The sequence below is a fragment of the Cryptomeria japonica genome, chromosome 8 (assembly GCF_030272615.1).
Source record: "Cryptomeria japonica chromosome 8, Sugi_1.0, whole genome shotgun sequence".
Classification (NCBI taxonomy): domain Eukaryota; kingdom Viridiplantae; phylum Streptophyta; class Pinopsida; order Cupressales; family Cupressaceae; genus Cryptomeria; species Cryptomeria japonica.
The window spans coordinates 533,972,830-534,000,377 of NC_081412.1; the positions used below are offsets into that span (position 1 = coordinate 533,972,830).

The window sequence follows — 27,548 nt, forward strand, 5'->3', positions numbered from 1 at the left end:
GGACCTCATTATCCAACAGTCATGCTCATGAGTGGATTCATTTTGTTTCACCGCATTTTTATTCTCAAGGGAGGTCAACAATGAGAAATGTGGATGGTCTAAAAATGAAACAATGTTTAAAAAGCATGGACATACTTCAAAATTTCATTGTCGGTTTTCATTTATTTATAAATGTGCGTATATTGTGCTATAAAATGAATTACAAAGCACAATGTGAAACACAGGACTTGTCATAAAAGCAATGGGGATGTTTGAGCAAACAAAGCCTTATCTAGCAATGACGATCTTGCAATTTGCTTATGCAGGCAATTCCATAATGACCAAAATTTCTTTGAACGACCGAATGAATCATTTTGTTCTGGCAGTGTACAGGAACATCTTCGCCACCATAGTTTTTGCTCCTTTCGCTTTTTTTCTTGAAAGGTATATCTTTGTTTACAGAAGCCAATGTTTCTACAGTAAAGATTTTTTTTGTTTGCTTCTAAGTTATATTTGACTAATTTATAGCTCGTTCCAATGATTGACATGCAGGAATTTGCGAACAAAAATCACTTTTCCCATATTTTGTCAATTTTTTGTTCTTGGTCTCTTAGGGTAAATATAAACCGTTTCTTTCATTTACTTGCCCTTAGCTGTTTTAACAAGGTTTAAAATGGCAGAGTATTTGATGTTTGCAGGCCAGTCAGTAATAATTTCTATTACGTGGGTTTAGAATTTTCTTCTCCCACATTCGGGAGCGCTATGTTTAACTTGGTTCCCGTTACCACTTTTTTTATTGCTCTCATCTTCAGGTAATTATGATAATACTATTGCATATCATTTTATATTATGTATTCTAAGTCTTGAAACTGAAATTTCTTGTATTATGTAGAATGGAGAAAATACAAATTCGGAAGATACGCAGTCAATCAAAAATTGTAGGAACATTAGTGTGCGTCAGTGGGGCAATGGTGATGACTTTCTACAATGGACCGATTGTTCCCATGCCTTGGCATTATCACCATCTGAAGACTCATGATCATGGTAATGAGGATATCTTCAAAGGGTGCCTTTGTTTAGTTGCAATGATCCTTTCTTGGGCTTCACTGTTTGTTCTTCAGGTAATAATTTGATTTTTTTAATTTTACATTATAAATATATGAAACGATTTAAATTACATACATTAAGCTTACATTTGTAGGCTTAAAAATGTTAAACATTAAGAGTTGGCTGACATTTTTTAAGCTTAATATTACACTAATAATACATTTCTATACTTAAAAATGTTACACATTCAGAATTGACTAACATTCTTTAAACTTAATATGTTACTTAGTGTGTGAGATTAAGAATGACCCAAATATATACCATCTATTCCCATGCCTTCTGGTTCTAATATAATTTAATCTATTTGGACTGTGAATTCAGGCTTGGGTTCTGAAGAGTTATCCTGCACAACTTTCTCTTACCACTCTAGTGTGCTTGATTGGCTCCTTACAGTCACTTGTAGTCACTTGGGCTATTGAACGCCATCCATCTGTCTGGGCGCTTGGATTCGACATGAAGCTTTTGACGGCTGTTTATTCTGTAAGTTTAATAGCCTCCTGATCACTTCGTCATTATAGACAGCCACATTTTTTTTTTCTATAAAATTGTTGCAATACCCAGGACTTAATTAGGGGAATGTGATGTTTTTGATGAATTCAGGGAGTGATAGTTACAGGAGTTGGATGTTATCTACAAGGATTGTGCATGAAGACAAAAGGCCCTGTATTTGCCACTGCATTCTTTCCGTTGGGAATGGTAATTACAGCCATCATGGACTCAATTATTCTTCATCAAAGAATCTATTTGGGCAGGTTTGTTATTTTCTGCTAATTTCTATTTGAATAAAAGTATTACAACATAGCTTACAAGTTTCTTTAATTTAAGTTTATGCATTGCAGCGTGCTGGGAGCAGTGGTAATAGTAATAGGATTCTACGGCGTTTTGTGGGGCAAAATGAAGGACACAGAACAAACTCGTGAGGACGCAAACGTCGATGTTTGATATACAAAATGCTGACTAAATTGTTAAAACTGTGATCCTGCATATCACAATTCAGTGACAGATGTACTTTATTTATTCAGACCTTTTGCATGCTTCATTGAGTTGCAGGAAGCTGTGACCTAAAATGATGAATTTATAGGAAGTTTGTTTTTATTTTATACAGATATGAATCCATTTTGTCTCTCCGAATTATATGAAGGTGGACCCAAAATCAGATTTCAAATATTCTGTCTCTTACACAGTAAATATATTCTATAAGTTACCTTCAATTTTCTCGTGAATTGCATTAAGGTACCACTGAAAACCATATTTTAAATATTCTGTCAGATAGATATGCAAGGAATCTTATCTTCATGATTTATATTGAAGTACCACCCGGCACCCATAATCATATTTGTAATATTTTTTTGAGATAGATATTTATTAATTCATTTTATCTTCATGAGTTGCAGGTAAGTACAACTCAAAATCACATTTCAAATGTTGTATCATATTTTTGCACTGGGTTCGTTCCCTATGTAAATTGCCTCCATTTTGTCTACTTTTTCCTGCTCTATTCATTATTATGAATGTCCGTTCAACCAATATCATAGGATATCACTATTCCCTGGATTTGAATATACTTCACTTGCATTTCGGTGTGGATTTTAATATTTAATTTAATTAAAAATTATAATAAAAAAAAGCATATAAAATTATATTATATTTTATCTATATTAAATTCTTTTTTTGGATTGAAATTTTATTATAATAAAAGAATATATAAATAATAAAATGTAAAGTTTAATTAAATTGAACACTATAAAATAACATCAAATATTAAATATAAAGACTTATGTAGATTTAAAAATAATATAAAGTGAAAGTTGCAAAGGATACTATAATATGTATTCAAGAACCCATGTTTTTTTTTTGGCTACTTATGATTATTTTATTTTATTCATTTTTTTTCTAGTCACCAACTATTTGGGATTTGACATATACAAATAAAAGAAATGGGCACCCATCTATACAAAAGAAATGGGCACCCCATCTATAGCAACTCAAAAAATGAAGATACAAAACGAATATAATAAGAACACATATGAAATACACTTGGAAATGGGCACCCCATCTATAACAACTCAAAAAATGAAGATACAAAATGAATATAATAAGAACACATATGAAATACACTTGGATAACAAAGAAAATGCTTCTGCCACGAAGTTTGTTTGATAATGTTGCTGCACATAAGACTATTAAATGGAAAAAATTAAATTGAAGATTTAAGGAATGAAGTACATCAAGAAAATGTTTCTACCATCAAGAAGTACTTAAAGAAAATGCTTCTACCTTCAACTTCTTCTGCAAATCAATATACAAAGTGCCAGTCAAGAATTGGCCTTAGCTCAAAGATCACCAAAAAAAAAATTGATAATTAAAGAATGGAGAGTGAGAGAAGATGTGGGGTTAGGGTATTTGGGGGAGATGCAAATGCAGAAGAGGACAGGGATTTGAATGAGGATGGTGATCCAGCCTAATTTGGCTAGATTTGGGTTATCTCCTGTGTGGGTTGCCCAGCTCTAGCTCCCTGTTGTGTGGGGAAAGTTTTTCCTATTCCCCTATTCTTTTTTCTAATTTTTTGGAGGACCATGTTGGTCTCTTCCCTCCCGTATCTATTTTCAGACGGAGGGGATTTTTCATGGGTCTTCGGTTGGTGTTTGCCCCTATTATAGGATCCCCTTGTTTCTGGGGTCTATGGCCTGGTTCGAACAACGCTCTCCCTTTCAACTCTGGATGGTGATGTTGAACCCTCTGTTCCGCGTTTGTGGGGATCCTATATGCTTTGTTCGTTGGTGATGCAGACAGGTGGATTTTCTGCCAGCGTGGATGTTGTGGCTCAGTCGTGGATTTTTATGTTCTCGCCTGGCTGGTGGGCTCCGCTTAATATGCTCTATGTTTGTTGTGCCTTCCCTACCCGGGTCGTAGAGAGACCTTTCTTTGGTTTCCGGTGTGATGTGGGGCTCTTTCACTTGGCCTCCCAGGGGTTTGTGGTCAGTAATGTTAGTTTGCCCTCTACCATTTTTGGGCTTTTTGTTTCTAGTTCATTTTATTTTGTGTCGACTAGCAACCTGGCTCGTAATCCTATCTAGTGGACTCTTGGGGGGTGTTGTTGGGGTTTTGATTTCTATTTTGTCTAGGGGTGGAGGTTGTTAGGGGTGTTTCGAGGTTGTGTCTATTTCAGGTGTTGATGGCTTTTCTCTTGGTGTTAGTTATTTATTACTATTTGTGGATAGACACTAGTTGCACAATGAGGGCTGGTTATGTTACGGACACTTAACCAGTGTGTGTTTTGTTTCTATTGTGCCCATACCGGTGATGAATTATGACTTCCTTTGGTGGATTCTATCCTCTTGGGTTTTGACACTTGCCACTTTTGTTCCCTGCACTTCTTGATCTGGTCGCTCTCTATGGAGGATGTGCTATAGTTTAATTGATTAATGGGTGGAGAGGGACCTTTTTTTATGGTTTTTCAGATCTCATGGAGGCTCTATTGCAAATCGACCTATTGAGGTGGTTCACTTTGTTGTGTTTGTAGGAAAAACATTGCAGGCTGTCTTTCAAAAACCGTAGTCAGTTTTTTGTTTCCTTCACTACTTAGTCAGTGCAAGGGTTGTCGTTTGGTTTCTAGTTTGGGGTACTTTTCCAAACCCCTTTGTTCTGAGAATGAAATCCTATTGAGGGTTTAAGACCCTTGTTTCTGCCAATTGGATGCTCCGATCAAAAGCCTTGCTTTCAAAAAAGGAAAAAATATTTAGAAATTTATTAATCAATTTTATCTATACAATTGAATTTGACTATTTTCATATTTTAAAAATAAAATGAAGTAATTTAGTCATTATTAATATTTTATAAATATAATAAGATAGAAGTTTAACAAGTTGTACTCATTTAAAAAAAGAGAATACAAACCCCCTTTTTTTTATATTAATTATAGATTAGTCAAAAAAGGTAAGAAACAGTACGAAGAGTTCACAAGAAGACACCAACTCCGGAGGCAAGCCTCACACGGAGAGAGAGTCACAACCAAAAAGGACTGAGTATAAAAAAAATATTACATACGGAAACACAATTTACATAGGATCGGTAAACTGTAAGGAATTAATGAGGTAAATCCTCAAACTGCTCAACCCAAGCAGTCCATCCAAGAGGCCCTTCCATCCAAGCGATGCTTTTGTTGGCTTGTACTTGAGCAATCATTTTTATCTGATCATCAGTCGCATTTTTATTTTTGGTAATCTCCTTGTGCAGTTTTTTCACTGTTTTGTTGAAGAGTGCCATGTTGTTCATGTGTCTACGGTAGTCGTACCCATCCTTCATTTCAAACACGAACATTGTTGAGTGTCCCATTTTGAGGAATCTGCTAAGTTTTTCTCTTTCGAACATCATTGTGATATAAACCTGCGAAGAAATTTTAAGAAGTGTGAGTTTTAAGTACAACTCAGTAAGAGATCTATGCACACCTTGAAATCTTTCTTCGTTTCTACATTTCCAAAGCTGCCAAAGAATGTTAGAGGAGATAATGAACCATAACATATTAGCATCATTTTTAAGACCATGTATATATCCAGTAGCAATTTCAAATACATCAATGTATTTAGGGTAAGTAATTCCACATAAGGCCCAAATCTTTTTTGCAAATTTACATTCAAGGAATATGTGTCTAATAGATTCAGGTTTATTACAAATATAACAGAGATCATTAGACATCAAGTACCTGTTTATGGGGAGTCTGTTATTCATCAGAAGCCATTTAAAACATCTGATCTTGGGATCAATAGGAGATTTCCAGATTCTATTAAAGATTTTACTCCAATCCATCATCTCCAGATCAGTATACCACAAGTTATTCACATGTTTTATAATATCAGGGTTATAATTCAAGTAGTTATATATATTTTTAGCTTTGACTTTATAAAGTAAGGTACCATCAGTGCACTTGCTATTGCTGTATCTGTGTGAGTCAATGAAACATCTGGAAGGGATATTCGAGCAAGCTCTAGTTAACATGCAGTAAGTTTTTTTATGAGCTGCCGGAAGATTGTACTTATTTTTTAACTCTTCCCAACTGACCAGGCAGTCATTTTCAAATAAATCAATGAATGTGGAAATTCCTGCTTCATTCCAGAATTTAGCCGAGCAGCCTTGAGTCAGGGCAAGAGGCTTTCCTTGATGGTACAGATTCCACCATATGGATCTCTCACCATGAAGAAGGCTGTCCGTGTGGAAGGAGTTATCAGAGATACAGTGTCTCGAGGACACCCAAGCTTTCCATATGGTTTTAAAGACAGCAGAACCATGAACAAATGTTGGTAATTTTCCAAATAAAATATCAGCAAATGGTAATTTTTTCCAAGATTTAGCTTTTTTTGGGTATCCCCTTCAATATTAAATACATTTTTAAACAAATATTTAGTGGAACTTCCATGAGGGAATGAAATATATAAAATAACCTTTATTATGCATCATATTCTAGCACATAGTTTCAATCATATATAAGTAGAATTAAATAAATTGTTAAACAAATATTTAGTGGAACTTCCACCAAGGGAATGAAATATATAAAACAACCTTTATTATGCATCAAATATTTTTATTATATATAAGTAGAATAAATGTTTACAATTAGTGAGATCCTTTTCTTACCAAATTAAAAATTCTTTTTAAGGTACACATCAATATATCTTTACATATTTGCAATTAATTCAGGCAACTTTTGATGTTACTAAATATATATTTATATTATTTATGTTAATTATTTTGTGATTTTTTATCATTGTATGATATTTTCTTTTATATATTTTATATGATGACTTTATTTTTATAAAATTTAATATCCCAACACAATATGCAACTTACAATAAATATACTAGAACAATAGTAATATTTTTTTTATAGATTTTACAATAATATAATTTGTAAATAAATAATAATTTTCATTATTTTTTATTAAAGATATATCTTAAAATTAAAAATACATCTTAAATAATATAATCAATTAAATGATTCAATAAATATTATAAAATATTAATTCGGTTTCTAAAATTTTATGTAGAATCACTTGCATTAATTATTTTAGTGAAAACTTTAATTCAAAGATATCAATTTTCCACAATCCATAATATTGATAGCTACTGTTTCTATGTAAGATTGTGTGTCTTTTTGCATCAACATTTGGGATCACACTCTATGATCAATTTCATTCTTATGTTCCTCTCTTTCATCCGGAGGATGAATCACAAAGTGTGACATGCCAGAGAATCTCTATTACATGAGATTGTACTATGTTTTATAAAAAAGTTTATATAATTGATGGGTTAAGCTAAAGTTTATCAAGTACACAAAAATTAGATTAAAAAAAGTCTCCACTTTATTTTAGAAAATTAGATAAAAACACATTTTCTTTTCTTTATGCTCGTATTGCAGACTTTCATATCTTATTATTTTTCTTTGTAACAACAATCAGCAACGAATAAAGACACAAAACGTAGTTAGTGACTTGTACTATGAATGGTCATCAACATCAACTATCCATGTTTGCTTCCCCACGAGTTTGCATATTTGCAAGCTTTATGTCCTTCACTTTGCCCCACAAAACACCATACAATCCTATTATAATCACAACTCCTCCTAGCACACTCCAATGCATAGAATTACATTAAAACATCTTCATATTATATTAATACATTGTTTTTCAAATAAAAATATGCAAAAAACAACAAACCTGCCTAGATAGATTCTCTGATGAAGAATAATGGAGTCCATGATAGATTCTATAATCATACCCAATGGAAAGAAATCAGTAGCAGATATAGGTCCCTTTGTCTTCATGCATAATCCTTGAAGATTATATCCAAACCCTATAACTACCACTCCTTGAATTCATTAAAAACATCACATTCCTCTAATTAATTCTTGAGCATCACAACAATTTTATAGAGAAAAACTATGTGGTTGGGTCTAACTAAGAAGTTTGTTTCTTACTTAAAGATGTTAAACTTACATATTACACATTTGTAAGAAGTTTCATGTTGAATCCAACTGCCCAGGCAGATGGATGGCATTGACTAACCAAGGTGACTACAAGTGACTGTAAGGAGCCCATCAATATGGTTCAGTCACCGGTTAGGAGGGACCTCAAACAACTCAATTTGGGTCAGTCAGCAAGAGTAAACACAACAAAAACATAAGGATATGATGGAGGCAATGCAAAACTGAATGAATTATATCATGAAAATTGTTTACAATCAACCAGTACCAATCCGGTTACAGAAACTGACTCACTGGCCTACTAAAAACATGCTTGATTATAGAATAGGTCACAACCGGGACCTCAAATCTTAGGATCTATCTTCTATGTTCTATCTCTTCCTTAACTACATTTTAATGCTAAATTACAATTATTTATATGATCCAAAGGGATCTAATTGATCAAAAAAGATCAATTGTTGAAGAACAAGACCTAACGTGTAAAAATAATAAGGTCGGCCTTTGCCAAATAAATTCCTCCGAAAAATCCAAAGGATGAATTGTAGATCATAGGGAAAGGTCGACCACATGTCAAGGAACATTAGAATCAATGCTCAGGGCTTTGCAAGCTATGGAAGGGATCCAGTAGATTACAACTAGGCAACCGATATGTTGGGACAAGAACACTGAGAGGGGGGGATGAATCAGTTTTCTATGGTGAACTCACAATAATGGTTCCCACTTTTTGACCAACTTTGACTCTTAGATGAACTTTTTGAAAAACAAATTCACTTTCTGACACATATAACTTTTAAATCATTAATAATTTGAAGATGATGTAGACTAGTGATTTGTAACATCTTGTTTGTAGATTCTAAATATATTTATTTTAATTTTTTTTGAATAAAATTTTATTGATTTTTCCATCTCCCTCAAAAAGTGGGTTTTTACCTCCATAATCTAATGATCAACCAAGTTGGCTTAGGCCGAAAACCATGTAAACCAATCAATGAATCCAATCGATAACTCATCAGGAACATCCTCCAAAACATTACAAAAACCAGACCATAAATTAGATAACATAACCTAGAATAGGATAGGTCTAGTGCAAACTGCAACACCACTGATCAATTGGAACACGAACAAGATAACCATCAAAATCCTGAATCTCTTCTAGAAGCTGCACCAACACCACTTATCAGATACATCAAAAGATCTTCAACAAAGATTTGTCAGTGAAACCCTCACCAATAGCCAAAAGGCTTACCAGAACAAGTGATAGCTTCTAGATCATCAAATCCCGAATCAACTGAATGTGATATACATCAGGAACACATGAATAACCAATCCAAACCAATTCCACAGACTAGATCATACCGGATCAACATGATCTTACCAACCAGAAACCAATCCTCCTATCGGGACCAATCAAATACTGGTAAACAACCAAAGCAACTAGTGTTGACATCAATGCAACACATAATCAATTCCTCCAAATTGCCAACGATCTCCCCCTTTGGCATTGATGGAAACACTAGATGTGAAAAACATCCAAGTGCCAAGAAATGCCAAACAAGTCTACCCCAATGGAAGACAACCAACAATCTCCCACAATATGATATGACAATGAGATACTGAAAGAGATGTCTCTATAGCAATTAACCATCCATAGACCTGAAGAAAACTCACCCAATGGGATAAACCAATCTGAAATTATGTTCCTCCTCCTTGTACCAATAATCTCCCCCTTAGATTGATATCTCTATTAAGATCTGCTTTGCACATAAGTATCTCTCTCCCTAATGTATATAACTCCTTATGTTTTTCACATGAATATCTCTCCCCCTTTGACATAGATGTCAAAAATCTAACATAAATATCAAAGCAAAATCATAAACCACCGAATCACAAAACTAACTACTCCCCCTGAGTAGTAGCATCACCACATCAATCCAGAATGAATAATAGCTCTGATAATGCACACCGAACTGATATAAAATAGAATCACTCAGGGTTCTAAGGGTAGAAAACCTCAACCTATCTCTCAAATGCTCAAATTATTCCTCAAACCAATCTGACTTCATTTGCTTCCACCTACTCCTTTAGAAAATTATACTTGATTGAAATACTGGATTCTTTGATATGTCAATAGAAACAAAGTTATTACAATGAATAACTATCGATACATCACAATCCAGCTCTATATCCTTCAACATATGCTTCAACCATAGAACATGTGTATAGTTAGTAGCAGCAGCAACATACTCAACTTTAACAGTAGATAAAGAAGTACATGACTGCTTCTTGTCGATCCATGAAACAAGTTTCTTTCCAAGAAAGAAAGATTCACCGGATGAGCCTATCTAGTTACCTGTATCTCTAGCCCAATCCGCATCTAAACATTCTCATAGTGTAAAGTCATCATAATACAAAAACCATACCAGATAATCCTTGAAAATATCTGACAATCCTATCTATCGGAGCAAGGATTCAACATAATCAATTCCTTCCTTCTAAGAATATCCATTGCAAACCAATCAAGTCAAGTTCCAATAACATCTGAGACCATGTGTTGTCCTTATCTAACTGATCCAATTCCTCTTCCATAGCTTTCATCCAACATTCATCCTTACAAGCTTCAATAACTAATACTGGTTCAACTTGAGAAATTAAACATACCTCATCAGCTACCAACCATCTTCTTGTCCAATTATCTGATCTTTTGAATGATTCAGCCTTACATACCTAGGAATCTTCTGGCTCTCTGTTCCTCTTCCTTGATCTTCAGTTACTATTGAATTTTCTAATATTGTCGGGGTAGTTGGTTCAACATTCTATTCTGGTAAAGGTGTTACTAGTTCAGTTATGATCATTTCCATTGCCAAGGTAACTAGTTCACCATTATGTTCCAATAAAGGTGTTACCGGTAAATTACTCATGATGAGCCTACTATTATATACTATGATAATTCCAATTCTATCAACATGTCAAAGAATCCAATGTGACATTCAAAGACTAAACATGTGTCAATCAAATATCATTACTTGAGAGAGCAAGTAAGTGAAGAGAAGGTGGAGCTAGAGCATGTATCTACAAAGGAGCAAATAGCTTATATTTTCACTAAACCTTTGCCTACAGATACATTTTTCTATTTAAGAGACAAGTTAGGGGTATCTACCCCTCTTGGTGAGAACTAGATGCATTGAGTTGCATCAATCCAGTGGATTTCAGAGCTTTATCTTTTTATCTAGATTGATGAGTTGGTGTTGCTCCTTTGCTGGAGTAGTCTATGTTTTGGGGAGAGAAATTTATGTTTTTTGTTGTGAGATCTTTGGCATTTTTGTCAAAGGGGGAGAGAGTTCATGTGAAAAAAATATTTCTAAGTCTTGATCTTAGGGGGAGTTTGTTGGTGATATCTTCTTTCTTTGCATAGACTGTTTTTCACATTCATATGTTGACATCAATGCCAAAAGAAGATATTGTTGAATATTGTTGGTCATTGCTATTGCTAGGATATGTTGTTGCCATTGATGTCAACATATTCCAATGATTTATTTCGGTGTGATTGGAAATATTTTCTAATCCGGTTTGTAGTATTGGATTGTTTATCACTGTTTTTCAAAGGTTGATATTTCCTCTAGTATATTATTGTGTGATCAAATCCGATGTTGAGCTTTTGGGATATTATTTTGGATGATCTTGTGTATCTTCATTTCATATGGTTCATGATTTGGTGCTCTGCAAGTTGTCTTTCTTTGTGACAGTTGTTGATTGGTTGTGTTCTTGAGCTTCTAGATGTTGACAGATGAAGATTTGAAAAGTGGTGTTGGTGCAACTGTTCCAGATGATTCTAACATGCTTATTGGTGTTTACTAGTCATGTCCTTATTTTTTTGGAGATCCACATTGATTATTGTGTGATTTTTTGGTGGTTTTCATCAACCGGTATTGATTTTTGTGTTATGTGGTATTTTTGATGGTGTAGCATGTTGCGGTTGATCTTGGCATGATTTCTAGTGGAGTTGTGAGTTTGGGAATTTGAATTAGGACCATGTTATACTATGTAAATCATCATATTGGTCTGGTGGTCGATCTTTGTATCATGTGATGTAATTTTGCAATCGACGGTTGACGATTTAGCCAACCTTGTTATCAAGGTTGATAAATTATGTATATAGGTGATATAGTCATCTAGTTTAGGTGTCGATGTTATGTCATAATTATAAAAGAGAGGTTTATGTGTGAAAAAGTGACTTATCCTTCGATGTTTTTGAATATGGGAAAATAGGTTTTGATGGGCCCTTGAAACTCATTACAGCCAAAAGATCAAAAGATTTACATTAAAGCGCAACAAAACACAAAAGACAACACACAAAGAAAAGATAGATGACGAACAAAACACCAGCAAACAAGAGACAGCAAGTCAAAAACCAAAAAGGACCAACAGAAGCCCAGATTTAGGTTAAGTTCTAAAGCATTTCAGCAGCTTCTAGCTCCAGTTGTTCCATTTTATTAGGTGCCCGCTTGATTTCCTCAATTTCCTTGTTGTGGCTTTGCATCTTTTTAGTGCTTGCCCTCATTCTTCTCCCAAGACCTATTTCCTTATCATCTAGGGTATTGTCCTTTACTTCAATAATACCCGCTGCATCCTTATCCCCATGGTCATTCTCTAGCTTATTGATAAGAGCCTTCATACTAGTCAAGGTAGCCTTAAGAATCTTATAACTTTTCTCACCAATTTTTTTGAGCATGTTCTCAACTCCATCAAGTCTTTTTTCAGTGGCCCCTGCTCTGTTTTCCAAGCTAAGAAAGCTATTTCGATTAGCATTGATAATCTCCTCTGCATTACCAATAGCTTTGGTAAGCTCACTAAGACAATCTGGGAGGGAATTGAATTTACCTGAGCCTAAAGCTTGTAAAGTCTTGATTTTCCCTGCTTCCTGGGCCTACTTGGATTTAATGCCAGTGATTTCCTTTTGCATCCAGAGGAGCACCTGTTTGAAGATATCCATGCCATTATTGATGCAGAGGTCAATATCCAAGTGATTCTCTTCCTAGGTCTTGTCACCTGCGATTTCAAGATTCATTTCCAATCCCACCTCCCTGACATCATAGCTCTGAACTTCTTTCATGCCCATATCCTCCCCCATCAGGCCCTTATCCTTAGACTTAGTCATGAGAGGCGACTGGTCATTGGTTCCCACATCCTTAGTTTTAGGAGTCTTCCCTTTTTGCTTCTGGCTCATGAGGGTTTGGACCTCCTCACTTTGAGTATCCATGTCATTGTCAATCTCATTATCCTCCTCATATCAGCTATCCTCATCCTCCCCTCTCTTCTTCTTTTTGGCTGACCCTTTATTCTATTTCCCATGCTCTATTTTTCTATTTTTCCTACTCGACCCAGCAATTTAGGGGTCATCCTCTGTCTCAGCTTTTGTGTCATAGCCTTCACCTTCCTCATCATCAGAGTCATCGAAATCCTCTTCCGACTCGAAGACCTTAGCTATATTCAACTGGATAGGATTGTTCTTGATGTGATTATACAGAATCACCATGAAACCTTCATGCATTGTTGGGTTGATATTGGGGTTGGATATAGCATCCTTGATCCCAGCATTAAGGGCGTAGAAAAGATAATATGGAATAGAAATTTTATCTCCATACCTAAAGTGATTAAGACAAACAAAATGGTAGTTGTAAACCCTAGTGTATCTATCATTGAGAGTGATAAATTCCATTATAGAAACCAAAACCCTTCGCCAAATTAAATTAATTACGTTTAGTGAGAAGTAGGTATGGTTGCCCTTCACCACTCTAGCTTTCTCCTCCTCATCCTTTGGAAATTTCTTCACGTCGGCGTCTGAAATCTTTCTGTCAACGTAGAATTTGATACTGTCTATCGAAAGACCTGTTGCCTCTGCAATCATAGTTTCAGTCACCTTGAACTTCCTATTGCCTATGGTTAATGTGACTTTGTTCCAACCCTTCTTGAAGATTCTCATAATTTCAAGTCATTTCCCCTGCATGTGCTCCATAAAATTAGTCATCTTGGAAGCTTGAAGTACCACTCAGACCTGCAGACAATTCCTCCATTTATCAATGGTGGTAGCCTTCGTTCTCTTTTGTTTTCCACCGATAATGCTATTGATAGCAATTATCTATAATTTCCAACCGATACCTTTTTTCTACAAACATTTTGTGAGAAACCACCATAATTTTGTAGGAGTTTCTAATTCTTTTGTTCAAGAGGGAGAAAAACACCCATAAAGCATGCGAAGTGAACTTGGAATGATTATTGTACCTCCTTCTCGGCTGCCTACAAAACTAGCTCATGCTACCACGACTTTCCTTACACCTCGGGAAATGATTTCAAATCTGACCTTGCTTACCATGAAATCTTTCATTAGTTAAGATATCATGTGCCGCACATGGTAGCTCTCTTTTGCCATTCTAGGTAATAATTTTCTCACTCCATACTGCCTCATTGGCAGCCCAGTCAACACTCCTATTGGCCTCTCTGTAAACATGGGAAATGTGGCATTTTTTAAACCCCTGAAGCAACTCCCTGACAAAATCTATGCTATTTTTGATAGTCCACAAAGGTTGATGTTTACCTAGAAGGCAATTAATTTAGTGTTTTTAGAGTCGCCTTCCAACCATAGCATTTTGACCCCTAAATTAAAGGCTAATTTAATTGATTGAAGGGCGCCCATAGCTTCTGCTAGATGATTGTTCTGAATTCCCAAGGGATAGGCAACCACCCCAGTGCAAAAGACAGCCCCATTTCGAATAACACCACCGCAACCAGCAGGTCCCGAGTTTCCTTTCGTCGTGCCATCTAAGTTGGCCTTAAAGAAATCATTGGGGGGAAAGGACCAGCAACACAATCTTCTATTGATTTGGTTGATGTTGAAGCCCAAAAAGGCTGGAATATTCCATCTTTTGAGAACATCAAAGTCCTCCTTATTGCTACAACAATACACCCCTCTGGCCATCACATTCTCAACACAGTTATTTTTTATCTTGACCCACACCACTTCAAAGTTGTTAATATCATTCTGGAATATTCTATTATTTCTCTCTTTCCATATCCCCTAGAGGATATGGTCAAAAGAAAAATTCCACAGATTTCTTATGGTGATGTTATTGGTAGAATAATGCCAGCTTCTGAAACAATCCTGCAACTCCTTTGGGAAAACCCAATTCAACCCTCACATTTGAAAAAACATCCCCCAAATAGGAGTGGTAAAAGGACAGTGTAAAAAGGTGTGGTTCATAGATTCCTCATTATTAAGATAGAGATAGCATATATTTGGGGAAAAAAAGCCCCTCTTTCTAAAATTATCATTAGTTAGAATCTTATTTTGCAAAAGAATCCACAAAAAAATATTGATTTTAGGAATCAAACCTCGATACCAAGCCTTAGCCCAGCAAGGAGTATGGTCTTGGGATTGAGCTAGTAAAAGGCCAACAGAAGAGACCAAATAAATCCCTAAGGAAGTCCCACTCCACACCATGTGGTCTTCCCTTCTGGTATTTAAGACAACACGGTTGATCATTAAATTTACCTACTTGAGTTTGGCATCAATAGATCTAAGGTCCACCCACTTTTGATCTTTCCAATAATCAACCACTTTAGCACCAATCTTATCCTTACAATTTTGGATGAGCATCTGAGAGGCCTTGTTATTAAGAGGGGCTCCACCAATCCAATCATCCTCCCAAAAGTCCACTTTCTTGACATCACTTATGGCCCAGACATTGTCGAGACTAGCAATACCTTTAGCCTGAATAACACTATTCCAAATGAAAGAACCGCTTGGTATCTAATCAGAGACTAGAAAATCATCAATGGTGGGAACTTTCCATAAGTACTTAGCCTTATCATTACATTCTCCTTTTCCCTGATAAGTTCTAAAAATTTGTTTGGCAAGAAGAGTTTTGTTCAAAGTTTTGATATTCCTTAAGCCCAGACGCCCTCTCTTTTTGGGTTTACACACATTTGTCCAAGCTATGAGAGCCATTCTCTTCTTCTCCTCAACTCCAAACCATAGGAAGGCTTTCTGGATTTTCTCAATGGCATCAACAAATTTGCCAAGGATTTTAAGAAGGCTTAAAGCATACACCAGAAGACTCTGGAGAGAAGATTTTAAAAGCTAGACTTTTCCAACCAGCCAGCTTTCTACTGAATCTATCCACAAGACTATTCCAAAACAACTTCGAGGGTTTCAATCCCAAGGGGAGGCCCAGGTAGATAGCAGGAGGCTTACCAATTTGGCATCCAAGGATCTGGGCCATCCTTATTTTTTTGTCCTCCAGGGTGTTGAAGAAGAAAAAAAATCTTTTCTCCCAATTGATGGTTTGACCTGAGGTCAAGCTATAAGTGTTGAGAAGGTTCTTCAGATTGGACACTTCTTTGATAGTGGATGATCCCATTAAAATGGTATCATCAACAAATTGTTCATGAGTATAGACTCTAAAACTAGAAGAGGGTGGTGATATACCATAGAGAAGCCCCAAGGAAACAGATTTGTTGATAAATCTACCTAGGCATTCAACCAAAATGATTAAGAGTATAGGGGATATGGGATCCCCCTACCTAATACCCCTAGAAGTTTTTAAGAAGGGGGAAGGCACCCCATTGACAATGATAGAAAAAGACGGGGTCGAGATGAGTTGATCAATCATTTTAATAAACCTAACTCCAAAACCAAAAGCTCCAAGCACCTTACCCAAGAAACTCCAGTCCACTTGGTCATAGGCTTTAGACAAATCCAGCTTCATAAGAAATCCTTTCTTTTTCGAATCCACCAGTGAATGAATGTTTTCAAGGATAGCAATGATAGACTCAAGGATTTGGCCGTCGAGAAAAAATCCATTATGTTAGGGAGAAATGATCAGAGGAAGAATCCTTAGTAGCCTTCTTGTCACCACCTTAGAAATAATTTTATAGAATGAGTTGCATAAGTTTATCGGGTGGAACTTATCCATAGAGTCAACCCCCGAGAATTTGGGTATCAAAACCAAGAAAGTTGCATTGAGTTCCTTTAAGATCATTCTAGCCCCAAAAATCTCCTACACACCTTTAACCACATCAACTTTGAGGATGTCCCAGAAGTTTTGAAAGAAGAACAACGGAAACCCATCCGGGACTGGGGCTTTGTTCCCATCAAAAGAAAAAACTACCTTTTTAACTTCCTCCTCAAAAGGGATGACCACCAAGCCCTTGTTATGATCCTCATTAACAGTTGAAGGAATAATCTCAAGGATGCCACTCTAGGAGTGACTATCCAGAGCAGAGTCTACCGAAAGAAGTGAGGTAAAAAGGTTCCTGGCTTCCTTCCTGATCTCATCATCCTTCCTTATTTCAGTTCCCCCAATTCTCATCTTCGAGATTATATTAACAGCCTTGTGTTTCATTACGGTCATATGGAAGAATCTAGTATTTTTGTCCCTAGCTTTAAACCATAGAGATCTAGACCTTCGTTTCCAGAATTCTTCCTCTTTTTTGATAATATTGTGGTACTTTACCAACACTTCATTTTCTCCCTGATTGATACTTCATTGTATCCACTCATTTGGATTTTATCCTGCATTTCCTTGAGTTCCAGCTGGGTTTTGGTCTTGGCAACAAACAGATCTCCAAAAACCTCCTTGTTCCATTTTTTAATATTGTCCTTCACATTCCTTAATTTTTTCGCCATTCTATACATAGAAGTACCTTTCAAATCAATATACCACCACTTTTCAATGACCTGCACAAGGTTAGGGTGGTCCAGCCACATCCTTTCAAATCTGAACGAGAAATTTCTTTTAACAATGGTATTATCAGCAACAAAAATCATAGGGAAATTGTCATAACCTATCCTAGAGATAGCAGAGAGGGAGAACTGATAATGGTTAAACCACTCGTTAGAAATAAGGGCCATGTCAAGTCTAACTTGAATAAGATCTTCTCCTGTCCTCCTATTCATCCACGTAAAATTGGCTCCTTGGAGCTCAATATCATGCAGACCCTAGTTGTTGATAAAGTTGAAAAGATCCATTCTACTTTCTAGCTGTGAGGGGACACCTCCAAATTTCTCATTGTCTCGGAGAGGGGTGTTGAAATCCCCCATAACAATCCACATATCCTCCTTGTAAAGAACCCGAATAGTTTCTAGCTTTTTCCTAAAATTGCTTCTACCAAGTCTATTATTAGGGGCATAAATATTGGTAAGTAGTAAAGAGGTGTCGTCACCAATGTGATGACACCTGATAAAATCTAGATTGCTATCCTGCTTGACAAGTTCCCTAGAAACACGCCTAAGGTTCTAGAAAATGGCAATGCCCCTAGAAGCACCATCAGAGCTTGCACCAACAACTTCCCCATCCTTAAAAAGATTAATCTTTTCTACTTTCTCTTTAGTCATTTTTGTTTCTTGGATAATAACAATGTCCCGTTTATGTTCTTTGACTAAATTTCTAAGAACATCCCATTTATCAGTCCACGTATATTCCATGAAACTATTTTCATTTTATAACTAGGGAACATACTTCATGGATGGTCATTTAAGTACCATCCGCTATATTCCTGATTGCCTCTTGATCTCTGATCTGGCTTTCTTTTTTCCTTCCTAGAGGAAATGGGTTAAAACCTGTGTCAGCTTTGGCCAATTTCTTTTCTTGACTGATTAGCATGAGGGGTAGATTTAGGCCATTTTTTACCCCCTCTCTTTCATTGTGCTACTTCATTTGTATTGCAATCTTCCTCTTGAGTATTCTGGGTGGTTATCTTCTGGTCAACATCTTCAACCTCAACCCACTTATCATTAAGTAGTGAGATCATTAGTGATTGTTGGATAGTGGATTTCACCATCTCCACAGATTGTTGTGATCCCGACAACGAGCCAAGGATCAAACACTTCTGGGCTTCTTCATAGTCGCTACTAAGATAGTCTTTGTTTGTGTTATCTGTAATGTGATTCAAATCTACTTCCTCATTGTCCTGTAACACCACCTGTATTTCTCCTTCCAAGTTATCACTTATTTTATCCTCCTAATTGGTATCTTGTTGTTCTCTATTGTCTTTGCCTATTTGATCCTTTTTAACTTCTTCAAGCAAAGTTATTTCAAGGTTTTTTTCTTTCCATTGCATTGCCTTTTCTTTCTTTTCTTTTTCTTTGACAACCTGAAGAGGGCATTTCCTTGTTGTATGTCCCGCTTTTTTGCAATGAAAGAAAGTGAAAGGGACACTTTCATATTCCAAAGGTTGGTTCCATTTTCTCAATCTATAATTGATCTCAATGGATAGGGGTATATTTGTGCCTTTCGTCACTCCCACACAGATCCTGGAAAAGGTAAGTCTTCTTCAAGCCATTGTGATAGGGTCCGTAGAAAGGAGTTCACCGAAAGAGCTAGAAATTCCTTTAAACACATCTTCCACCCAAAATTCTAAGGGAAGGCCCGATAGTCTAACCCAAACTGGAGCCTGAACAAAGAAGGATTCATTTAGCTCCATCTTAGGTGACCATTTTTGAAAAGCTAGCGTTGATTTTCTGATCAGCCAAGGGCCATCACAGAGCACTCTTGACATGTCTTCCTTGCAAGAGAAAGCCAATGATAGTGCCCCTTTGGACATAGTTGTGATCTCTACTTGACCTTTAAGCGCCCATTTGTGTTTAGCAAATGCTCTGACAATATCAATATTTGGCCTCAAGCCCAAAAAATTTCCAACCAGTGTCATTGCCATAAGGTTAATAACAGGGTCTGAAATTTCAATAGAAAATCTACCTTTTTCTGAGTCTAAGATATTATGAATTGGAGGGAGCGAGGACTTTCCACTCAAATTGACACTAAATAGAGAAGTCCAAGACCGACCACTGTCCCTTCGAACAGGTTCATGCCTAGGAGTGTCTCCAACATGTGATTCTCCATTTTCTCCATTAGGAACGATAGGCTTGTTGCTTGATTATGGGTCCCCATCCACCGAGTCTTTTCCACTCAGCTAAGAGGAATCCGCACAATCCTGGGAATCGTCCTTTCCATTCTCCCCTTGGTTTGCCTGTCCATTGCAGGGTTTCCCGCCCTGCTATTGTAGGGAAGACATCTATGCTTAACCGGAACTATAATCAAGCATTTGGAGATGTTATTCTTTCAGTTCATTTCTTTTGGATTGTACTCTGATTCTTATTGTAAGTCAGTGAGACTTCCCTGAGGGTTGTAGCCTTCTAGGCAAATGTCTTATGGAGTGAGCTCTAGGTAGTGTGCTTGACTGCATGTACATTCCCCATTGTAATATTTTCACATACTACTGCAAAGTATCATCTTACTGTGGGTAGGTTCCCACCATTTTTTTTCCCTTAACCAGGTTTTCCACATCAAAATCTTGGTGTTGTGTGTTGTGTTGTTAATTTGCTTATCTGTCTTATTACTATAGTTTATCAGATTTGTGTTTTGTGGTTAAGTTTGTCATTCCATCTTGGTTGTTGCTAGTAGGTTCTTGTTCTAAAAGGTTATATAATTTTGACACACTACAGTGTGTCTTACATGTTTTGATCACACTTAATAGAGAAAGAATCAAACAAATATATAAACTATACTAGAGAAAGATATTCATCTATAATAATATTGAAAGTTGATCCACTTGTGAAATTAAAAGAAGAAATAGAAAAGGAACTATGTTTTGAAGATCCAAATTTTTTTTGAAGTAAAACCATACCTACCATGGAGATAAAACTAATTCAAGAAAAAACAATAAAAATAGGGAAGAAAATTCCTATTTTCACCTTAGATTCTTTAGGTCTATGAAGACAACCATCAAAAAGAGTAATGTAGTTCTCCATTAAAGTGTTTCTTTTGTGGTCAATAAAAATTCAAAACTAAAATAAGTGAAGAAAATGTTTGTTATCAATTACAAACCTTTAAATGAAATTGTAATGAAACTTATCTATGATTAAAATTTTCTAAAGAGAAATAATTCTCATAATTTCATTGCAAGTTAGGTTTTACCAATTTCAATATGTACAAGTAGAAAAAAATAAGACAACCTTCAATTTTTCTTTGAAACATTTTTAGTGGAATTTTATGTCATTTGCCCTAATGAGTTCTCGTTCTTACTTCCAAGAATACATGGACTAAGTATTCAAATGTTGATCATATTTTATTTGCCGTATTCAACTTACTTACCTTTGATGTGTGGTGAATTTTTTAAATTTTTCGGTCATTAGATTTCAAACATTTTGTTTAGGAATAATATTGGCAACAATTTCACCCATATAGGAAAATAAATCCACAAATTTGGATTGAAGATAGGGTACAAAAGATTAATAAAAATAAAATCACATTGAAAATGTAACTAAGCAATTTATGGGAAAAATATTTATCATTAATACAATCAAATTCTAAACTGAAAACACCTTAGGGATAGGCTAAAATGAAATTTCCTCTTCTTGGAGGCTTGTTCCACTATGTTGATCTCGATACATGTAGGTTATCTAGCTTCAACCATCCAAAATTTACAAATCACACTATTTTCCATAAGGTTATTTTCCTATTTAGTCACCCTATAATCCCTTTAATATTTGGCCAATGATCAAAAGGATCAGAATTCATATAGTAATATGTAGATAAGCTAGAATCCAAAGGAAACTTGTGTTTGATGGAAAGAAAAGGTGAGTTATTAGGAGTCACTATATTCCACAAATAATAATAAAATTGATTTATACCTTCCATCATAGGATAATGGGCTGTTGGATATTTAAGAAGTCAATGAGAATAATTTATATCTTAGGATTTTTATGAGGTTAGAATCATTACCAGTCAAGATCTTCAATTTTGGTGAAGCCATATTAGAAGCCCTATAAGTTTCCACTACAATTCATAAAACTTGGAGCATAATCCACCTAAGAAAAGTGGTTAGGATTTGAACAATTGAGATTTGAAAATCTTTGAAGAACAATAGATATCACAAACATCAATATGAAGCCCCCTTTTTATTTAAGAACAAGGTATGTTGATTGGATTTATTCAATTATTCAAGGAAAATAATATTCATAAATATTATTACTTTATCCAAATTTAGTTCATACAATTTACAAATGGATAATACATATGATATGTAATTTTATTTAATGATTTTATTATACTTAAAATTAGATAATGAAAATCTAACTTTATATGTCAAAGGAAAATAGGTTAGAATTAATGCTAGTTTATGTTTGATGATAGTAGAGTCATATTGTTAAATATTTTTGTAAATAAAATTATTATGAATATCATATGAATTGTAAATAGATTGTTATTATATCATAGAGATACGTTTCTGTATAATTTTACTAAAAAATCTAACTTGATGGAAGAGTTACATTAATAATATTAATAATAATATATTTTCTCTAAAGTTACAAAGTGCGCCATGCTGGAGCAGAGAAATATGATTTTGTAGTAACCATTATTGCTCCACTACTCTTTCTAACCAAACACTCAGCACAAATTGTTTCACCTTCATTTGCTGCGTTCAGAAAATGACTGTAAATGCTTACTGACTCATTTCCACGTTTCTATCTTCTCATTACCTCTTTGCATTCAAGTATTCCGTTCTTGTAAAACATACAGTTAGTGAATAAATTAGAGCAAAAGAAAAGTAATAATCTGTTTAATCTGTAGAATTTTAAAAAATATATATATTAAACGTATGCATGTTGTTAACTATTTGAAGTACACTTTTTGAAAATGTGAGTCAATTTTACATACTCTTTAGCTATGTCATTCACAGATACCTAAGTCCCCAAAACATACAATTAAATTAGATTTTAGATAACATTGTTAGATTAAATTTTTCTCTTCATAACAACTTTATTTAAGAAAAAGATTTCTAAGTTGAATATATAGTTTCTTATACTTTACAATTACTCTATAAAATCTAATTACCATAATAAAAATTACCTTTGGCATATTTGCTTAGATTTTGCACTCATCAAGCAATAATTTAGCCCAGTTTTCTTCGCAGAGAGTGCGTTGAAGTGGAGTATGGTTTTCAATAACCGATGGTGGTGAATCTTTAGTCGTTATCATGACAAGATGCCATCACCTTTACAGATACATTCTCACTGCATTTGCCTCCACTAGAGAGCTTGGAGTGCATGTACACTGTCATATGTCCTTTACAGCAGTTATTCGACTTCTTTAAGGAATTTATTATGAAACGTTTACTTCAACTAAAACAAACAGATTTATGAGATTTACTTTTCAATTTTAAAATTTAAACTTGTGATGTTGATTTTAATTTTTAAATAGTATAATGTTGCTCCTTTTCAAAATAGGAAGAGAAGTTCTAAGTTTGTCTCTATACAATTTAAGTCTTTAGAAGATAGTATGACTTAATTAGGAATATATATTTTAATTATGTCTGTAGATGGGTGTATTTTTTAAAAAAATTATATAATATGTTGAGAGATATATTTTTTGAAATATTTGTTTTTAATCAATTTTTCAGATATAAGTTTAATATAGATTTGATTTGTGTTTCTCATAACCAATTAGATATAATTTACACTTAAAAATATATTTGTACTCATCATGGTAACATTGTGACTTGTAAAAGTGGTGTGTATGGACAAAGTTTAAGAATTTACCAGCTCAATATGTGAATGAGTTCTCCTTAATCAAATCCTCTTGAAAAATTAAGAGGATGGTGATGATTAGTATCAAAGATGACACATATAAACATGTAGATGGTCCTAATATTAACCCCAACCCTAACCCTAACCTAAATGAGAACATTTTTAATGGAACCCTAACTCTAATTTTAATTGAATCCTAACATAACCCTTACCCTAATTGAACCCTAAAGTTAGATCAGAACATAACTCTAGTCAAAGCCTAACCCAAATTGTAATCTTAATTGATCCCTAACCCTAACTTTGTATCATTTTTGAAATATAATGTTAACTCAACCCTAACATAAATTGTAGTCCTAAGAGAACCTTAATAATAATCTTAAATCTTATTGAAGTGTATTTGAGTCCTTTCATGAAGTCTAATTGAACCCTCACTTAATGTTAAATCTAATCCTAATCCTAACCCTAATAGAACCATAAACCCAACCATAATCCTAAACTTTATCATATAATCATAACATTAGACCTAACCCTATTAGAAGTGTAATTAAAGAACTTACCTAGTTCATGCAAATAGTGAAAGACTTAAGAGATAAGTTGATTGATGCAAGTAGTAAGAATGTAAGATGATAAGAAAGATTGGAACTTAACTAAAGCATTACATTGCAACATGATTGTCGATTTATGCAAGTAGTGGAAGACATAGGTAAATTAATTAATGCAAGTAGTAGAAGATGTAGAGGTAACTTGTTTCATGCAAGTAGTGGGAATGTAGGAAAACATTAAAGATAAAAAAATAATTAAAGCATTGTCTTTTAACATTACTATTAACTCAAGGTGATTTGGAAACAAATATTGGAATGGAAGAGGTGGTTACCAATGTAAAAAAAAAATCAATTTGTATAATTTTCTTCTAAAGCAATAGATTTGATAATGCAATAATATTGCCTCACCCTTCTCCTTGGTAAAGGAACAAATAGCTTATGGAAACTTCTCATTTGTGTTCTTCCACCGATACTCGTTTCATTGATATTTGTGAGAACTGGTTAATTGCACAATAAGAAAAACCTAACAATGTCCCAGTTTAAAGATGGCTTGAGCTGCCCAGATTGGTTTTAATTCTTATAAAGAAAGTCATAATGTATATTATGATTTTATAGATTTTTCAATAATATTATTTTTAAATGAATAATAATCTATATTAATTATTATTAAAAATATATCTCAAATTTAAACATACAAAATCAATAATATAATCAATTAAATGATTTAATATAATCTTATAAAATATCAATTCAAATTGTTAAAAAACTACGTGAATTAATTATTTTAATGGAAACTTTAATTCATGATCACATCAGATAGAATCTCAAATTCGTTAAAATGCACTCCTTTTGTATAAAAGGTTTATATAATTCATGGGTTCCACAAAAGTTTATGGAGTAGACCCAAAAAAAATTGGAGTAAGAAAAGTCTTCACTTTATTTTAGAAAATTGGATAATAATACAGTTCCTTTTTATTTATACAGCTGGCATTGCAGACTTTACATATTATAATTTTTCTATCTAACTAATGTGATATACATGATTATCAACATCAACCATCCATGTTTACTTCCCTACGAGTTTGTATGTTTTCAGGCTTTGTGTCCTTCATTTTGCCCCACAAAACACCATACAATCCTACTACTATCACCACTCCTCCCAGCACACTGCATAAAATTACATTAAAACGTTTTGCATGTTTCGTTGTTACATTGTTCTTCAAACAAAAATTTGCAGAGAACAACAAACCTGCCCAAATAGATTCTCTGATGAAGAATAATGGAGTCCATGATTGCTGCAATTATCATACCCAAGGGAGAGAATGCAGTAGCAAATACAGGCCCTTTTGTTTTCAAGCACAATCCTTGAAGATAATATCCAACCCCTGTAACTATTACTCCCTGAATTCATTAAAAACACCACATTCAACTAATGAATTTGTGGGTATTGGAACAATTCTATACCAAAAAAAATTATGTGTCCGGGTCTAATGACGAAGTCAATTGTTTATGGAGATGTTAAACTTACAGCATAAACAGCAGTAAGGAGTTTCATGTCGAATCCAACTGCCCAAGCAGATGGATGGCGTTCAACAGCTAAGGTGACTGCAATTGACTGTAACAAGCCCATCAAGCATGCTAGGCTGATAAGGGAAAGTTGCGCTGGATACTTCTTGAGAATCCAAGCCTGAATTCACCAAACTTGATTGAATTAAATTAGAAAAAGAAGGCATCAGGATAGGTATGATATATTTGTTGTATAGAAGTTTAAAATGATAAGTAGAGTTAGCTACCTGAAGAATAATCAAGGAAGCCCAAGAAATGATTGATGCAATTAAACAAAGGCAGCCTTTGACCATATCCGTATTACTATCATCGTGATTCTTCAATTGGTCGTGTGAAGGCCAAGGCATGGGAATAATAGGTCCTTTGTAGAAGGTCATCAGCATTGCTCCACACACACCCACAAGTGTTCCCACTATCTTTGCTTGACTGCGTATCTCTCGAATTCTTATCTTCTCCATTCTATATGATGAAACATAACTCAATTTTAATTTTCAAATACATAATATAAAATAGCATGCAGTAGTAGTATTATAATTTAACAGTTTTTAGATTTGATTGCTTTTAGATTTGATTGTGTGTATTTGTTTTTGTATAAATCATTAGGATCACACTCTATGATCTATCATCAAGATGTTAGAGAATATCAAGAGGCTCTTCTTGACATTATCTAACATCTTGACTTGTGTCGAGAAATGTAGAACTGTATTCCTTTTTGCATCAATGTTTGGGATCACACACTATGATCCGTCATCAAGATGTTAGAGAATGTCAAGAGACTCTTCTTGACATTCTTTAAACGCAATCAAATTCAAACACAGTTAAATGATATAATTATTAATTATGAAAATCTGATTATAATTACCTGAAAATGAGAGCAATCAGAAAAGTAGAAGCAGGAATTAAGTTAAGCATTGCAATTCCGAATGTGGGAGAAGTTTGTTTCAAACCCACGTAATAGAAAATATTACTCAGTGGCCTGCCAATATTAAACAGTCTTCCATTACAAGCCTTGTTAATTATCATAAAACATTTAAGCACAAGAAAATGAAGGAAACCCTGCATATTTACCCCAACGGACCAAGAGCAAAAATCTGACAAAATATTGCAAAAGTGATTTTGGTTCGCAAATTCCTGCAATTAAATTCATTGGGACAAGCTATAAGTTAATCCAATATAACTAAGAAGGAAAATAAAAAATCTTCACTGTAGAACCATCGATTTATTTAAACTAATATATACCTTTCAAGGAAAAAGGCCAAAGGAGCAAAAACTATGGTGGCCAAGATGCTTCTGTACACTGCCAAAACAAAATGATTCATTCCCTCGTTCATAGAAATTTTAGGAAGTATTGAATTCCCTGCATATACAAACTCCATGCTTGTCATTGTTAGATAAGGCGTTGCTTTATCAAACATTGCCATCGTTTTTATGACAAGTTTTGTGTTTCATATGTTTTGTGCTCCACTTTATAGTGCAATATATGCATATTTACAAATAAATCTAGTTTTATGGAGACTTTTTCTTTTCTTTTTATATTTATTTCGGATACAAGATTCTTTTCACTGTAAATAACAGAGATCGAAGTACAGTTCAGTGAAAAAGACACACATCTGTACAAGCTTTTCTCTGTCTTTCATTTTCTCAAGCTCTAAAGTCTTCACAAATGTAGGTTTATCCTTTTATTTCAAAGATGATCTAAAATATTTGTTTGCAATCACATGAACTATTTATTTGCACCCATGTTCTAGTAGACTGGTCCGCATTCCACATGTTGATAAACATTGGTCAGAAGTCAATGA

The 27,548-nt window shown here is 34.5% G+C and overlaps 2 protein-coding genes across 2 annotated transcripts; one reads left to right on the forward strand and one right to left on the reverse strand.

Moving 5' to 3' along the window:
- The first annotated feature begins 241 nt into the window (after positions 1 to 241).
- LOC131027706 (WAT1-related protein At5g07050-like) lies at positions 242 to 4,163 on the forward strand. The gene is made up of 7 exons (XM_059210491.1): positions 242 to 423; positions 678 to 791; positions 872 to 1,100; positions 1,408 to 1,566; positions 1,687 to 1,838; positions 1,926 to 2,022; positions 3,747 to 4,163. The coding sequence occupies exons 1-7, from the start codon at positions 242 to 244 to the stop codon at positions 4,161 to 4,163; spliced, it is 1,350 nt and encodes a 449-aa protein (XP_059066474.1).
- A 21,072-nt stretch (positions 4,164 to 25,235) lies between these two features.
- On the reverse strand, positions 25,236 to 27,170 carry LOC131027705 (WAT1-related protein At5g07050-like). Its single transcript, XM_059210492.1, has 7 exons — positions 26,989 to 27,170; positions 26,818 to 26,880; positions 26,612 to 26,725; positions 25,977 to 26,208; positions 25,712 to 25,870; positions 25,433 to 25,584; positions 25,236 to 25,350 (listed from the first exon to the last, which is right to left on the reverse strand). The coding sequence occupies exons 1-7, from the start codon at positions 27,168 to 27,170 to the stop codon at positions 25,236 to 25,238; spliced, it is 1,017 nt and encodes a 338-aa protein (XP_059066475.1).
- Between the last annotated feature and the right edge of the window lie 378 nt (positions 27,171 to 27,548).

What these genes read in the sequence shown, in the direction of transcription:
- LOC131027706 (XM_059210491.1), top strand. Translation starts at nt 242, where the DNA reads ATGGGGATGTTTGAGCAAACAAAGCCTTATCTAGCAATGACGATCTTG. An exon ending in TTCGCTTTTTTTCTTGAAAG is followed by an intron (nt 424 to 677) that starts GTATATCTTTGT and finishes TGATGTTTGCAG; the next exon opens with GCCAGTCAGTAATAATTTCT. An exon ending in CTTCACTGTTTGTTCTTCAG is followed by an intron (nt 1,101 to 1,407) that starts GTAATAATTTGA and finishes CTGTGAATTCAG; the next exon opens with GCTTGGGTTCTGAAGAGTTA.
- LOC131027705 (XM_059210492.1), bottom strand. Translation starts at nt 27,170, where the DNA reads ATGGCAATGTTTGATAAAGCAACGCCTTATCTAACAATGACAAGCATG. An exon ending in TTGGCCTTTTTCCTTGAAAG is followed by an intron (nt 26,881 to 26,988) that starts GTATATATTAGT and finishes ATTTAATTGCAG; the next exon opens with GAATTTGCGAACCAAAATCA. An exon ending in TTTGCTCTTGGTCCGTTGGG is followed by an intron (nt 26,726 to 26,817) that starts GTAAATATGCAG and finishes TAATATTGGCAG; the next exon opens with GCCACTGAGTAATATTTTCT.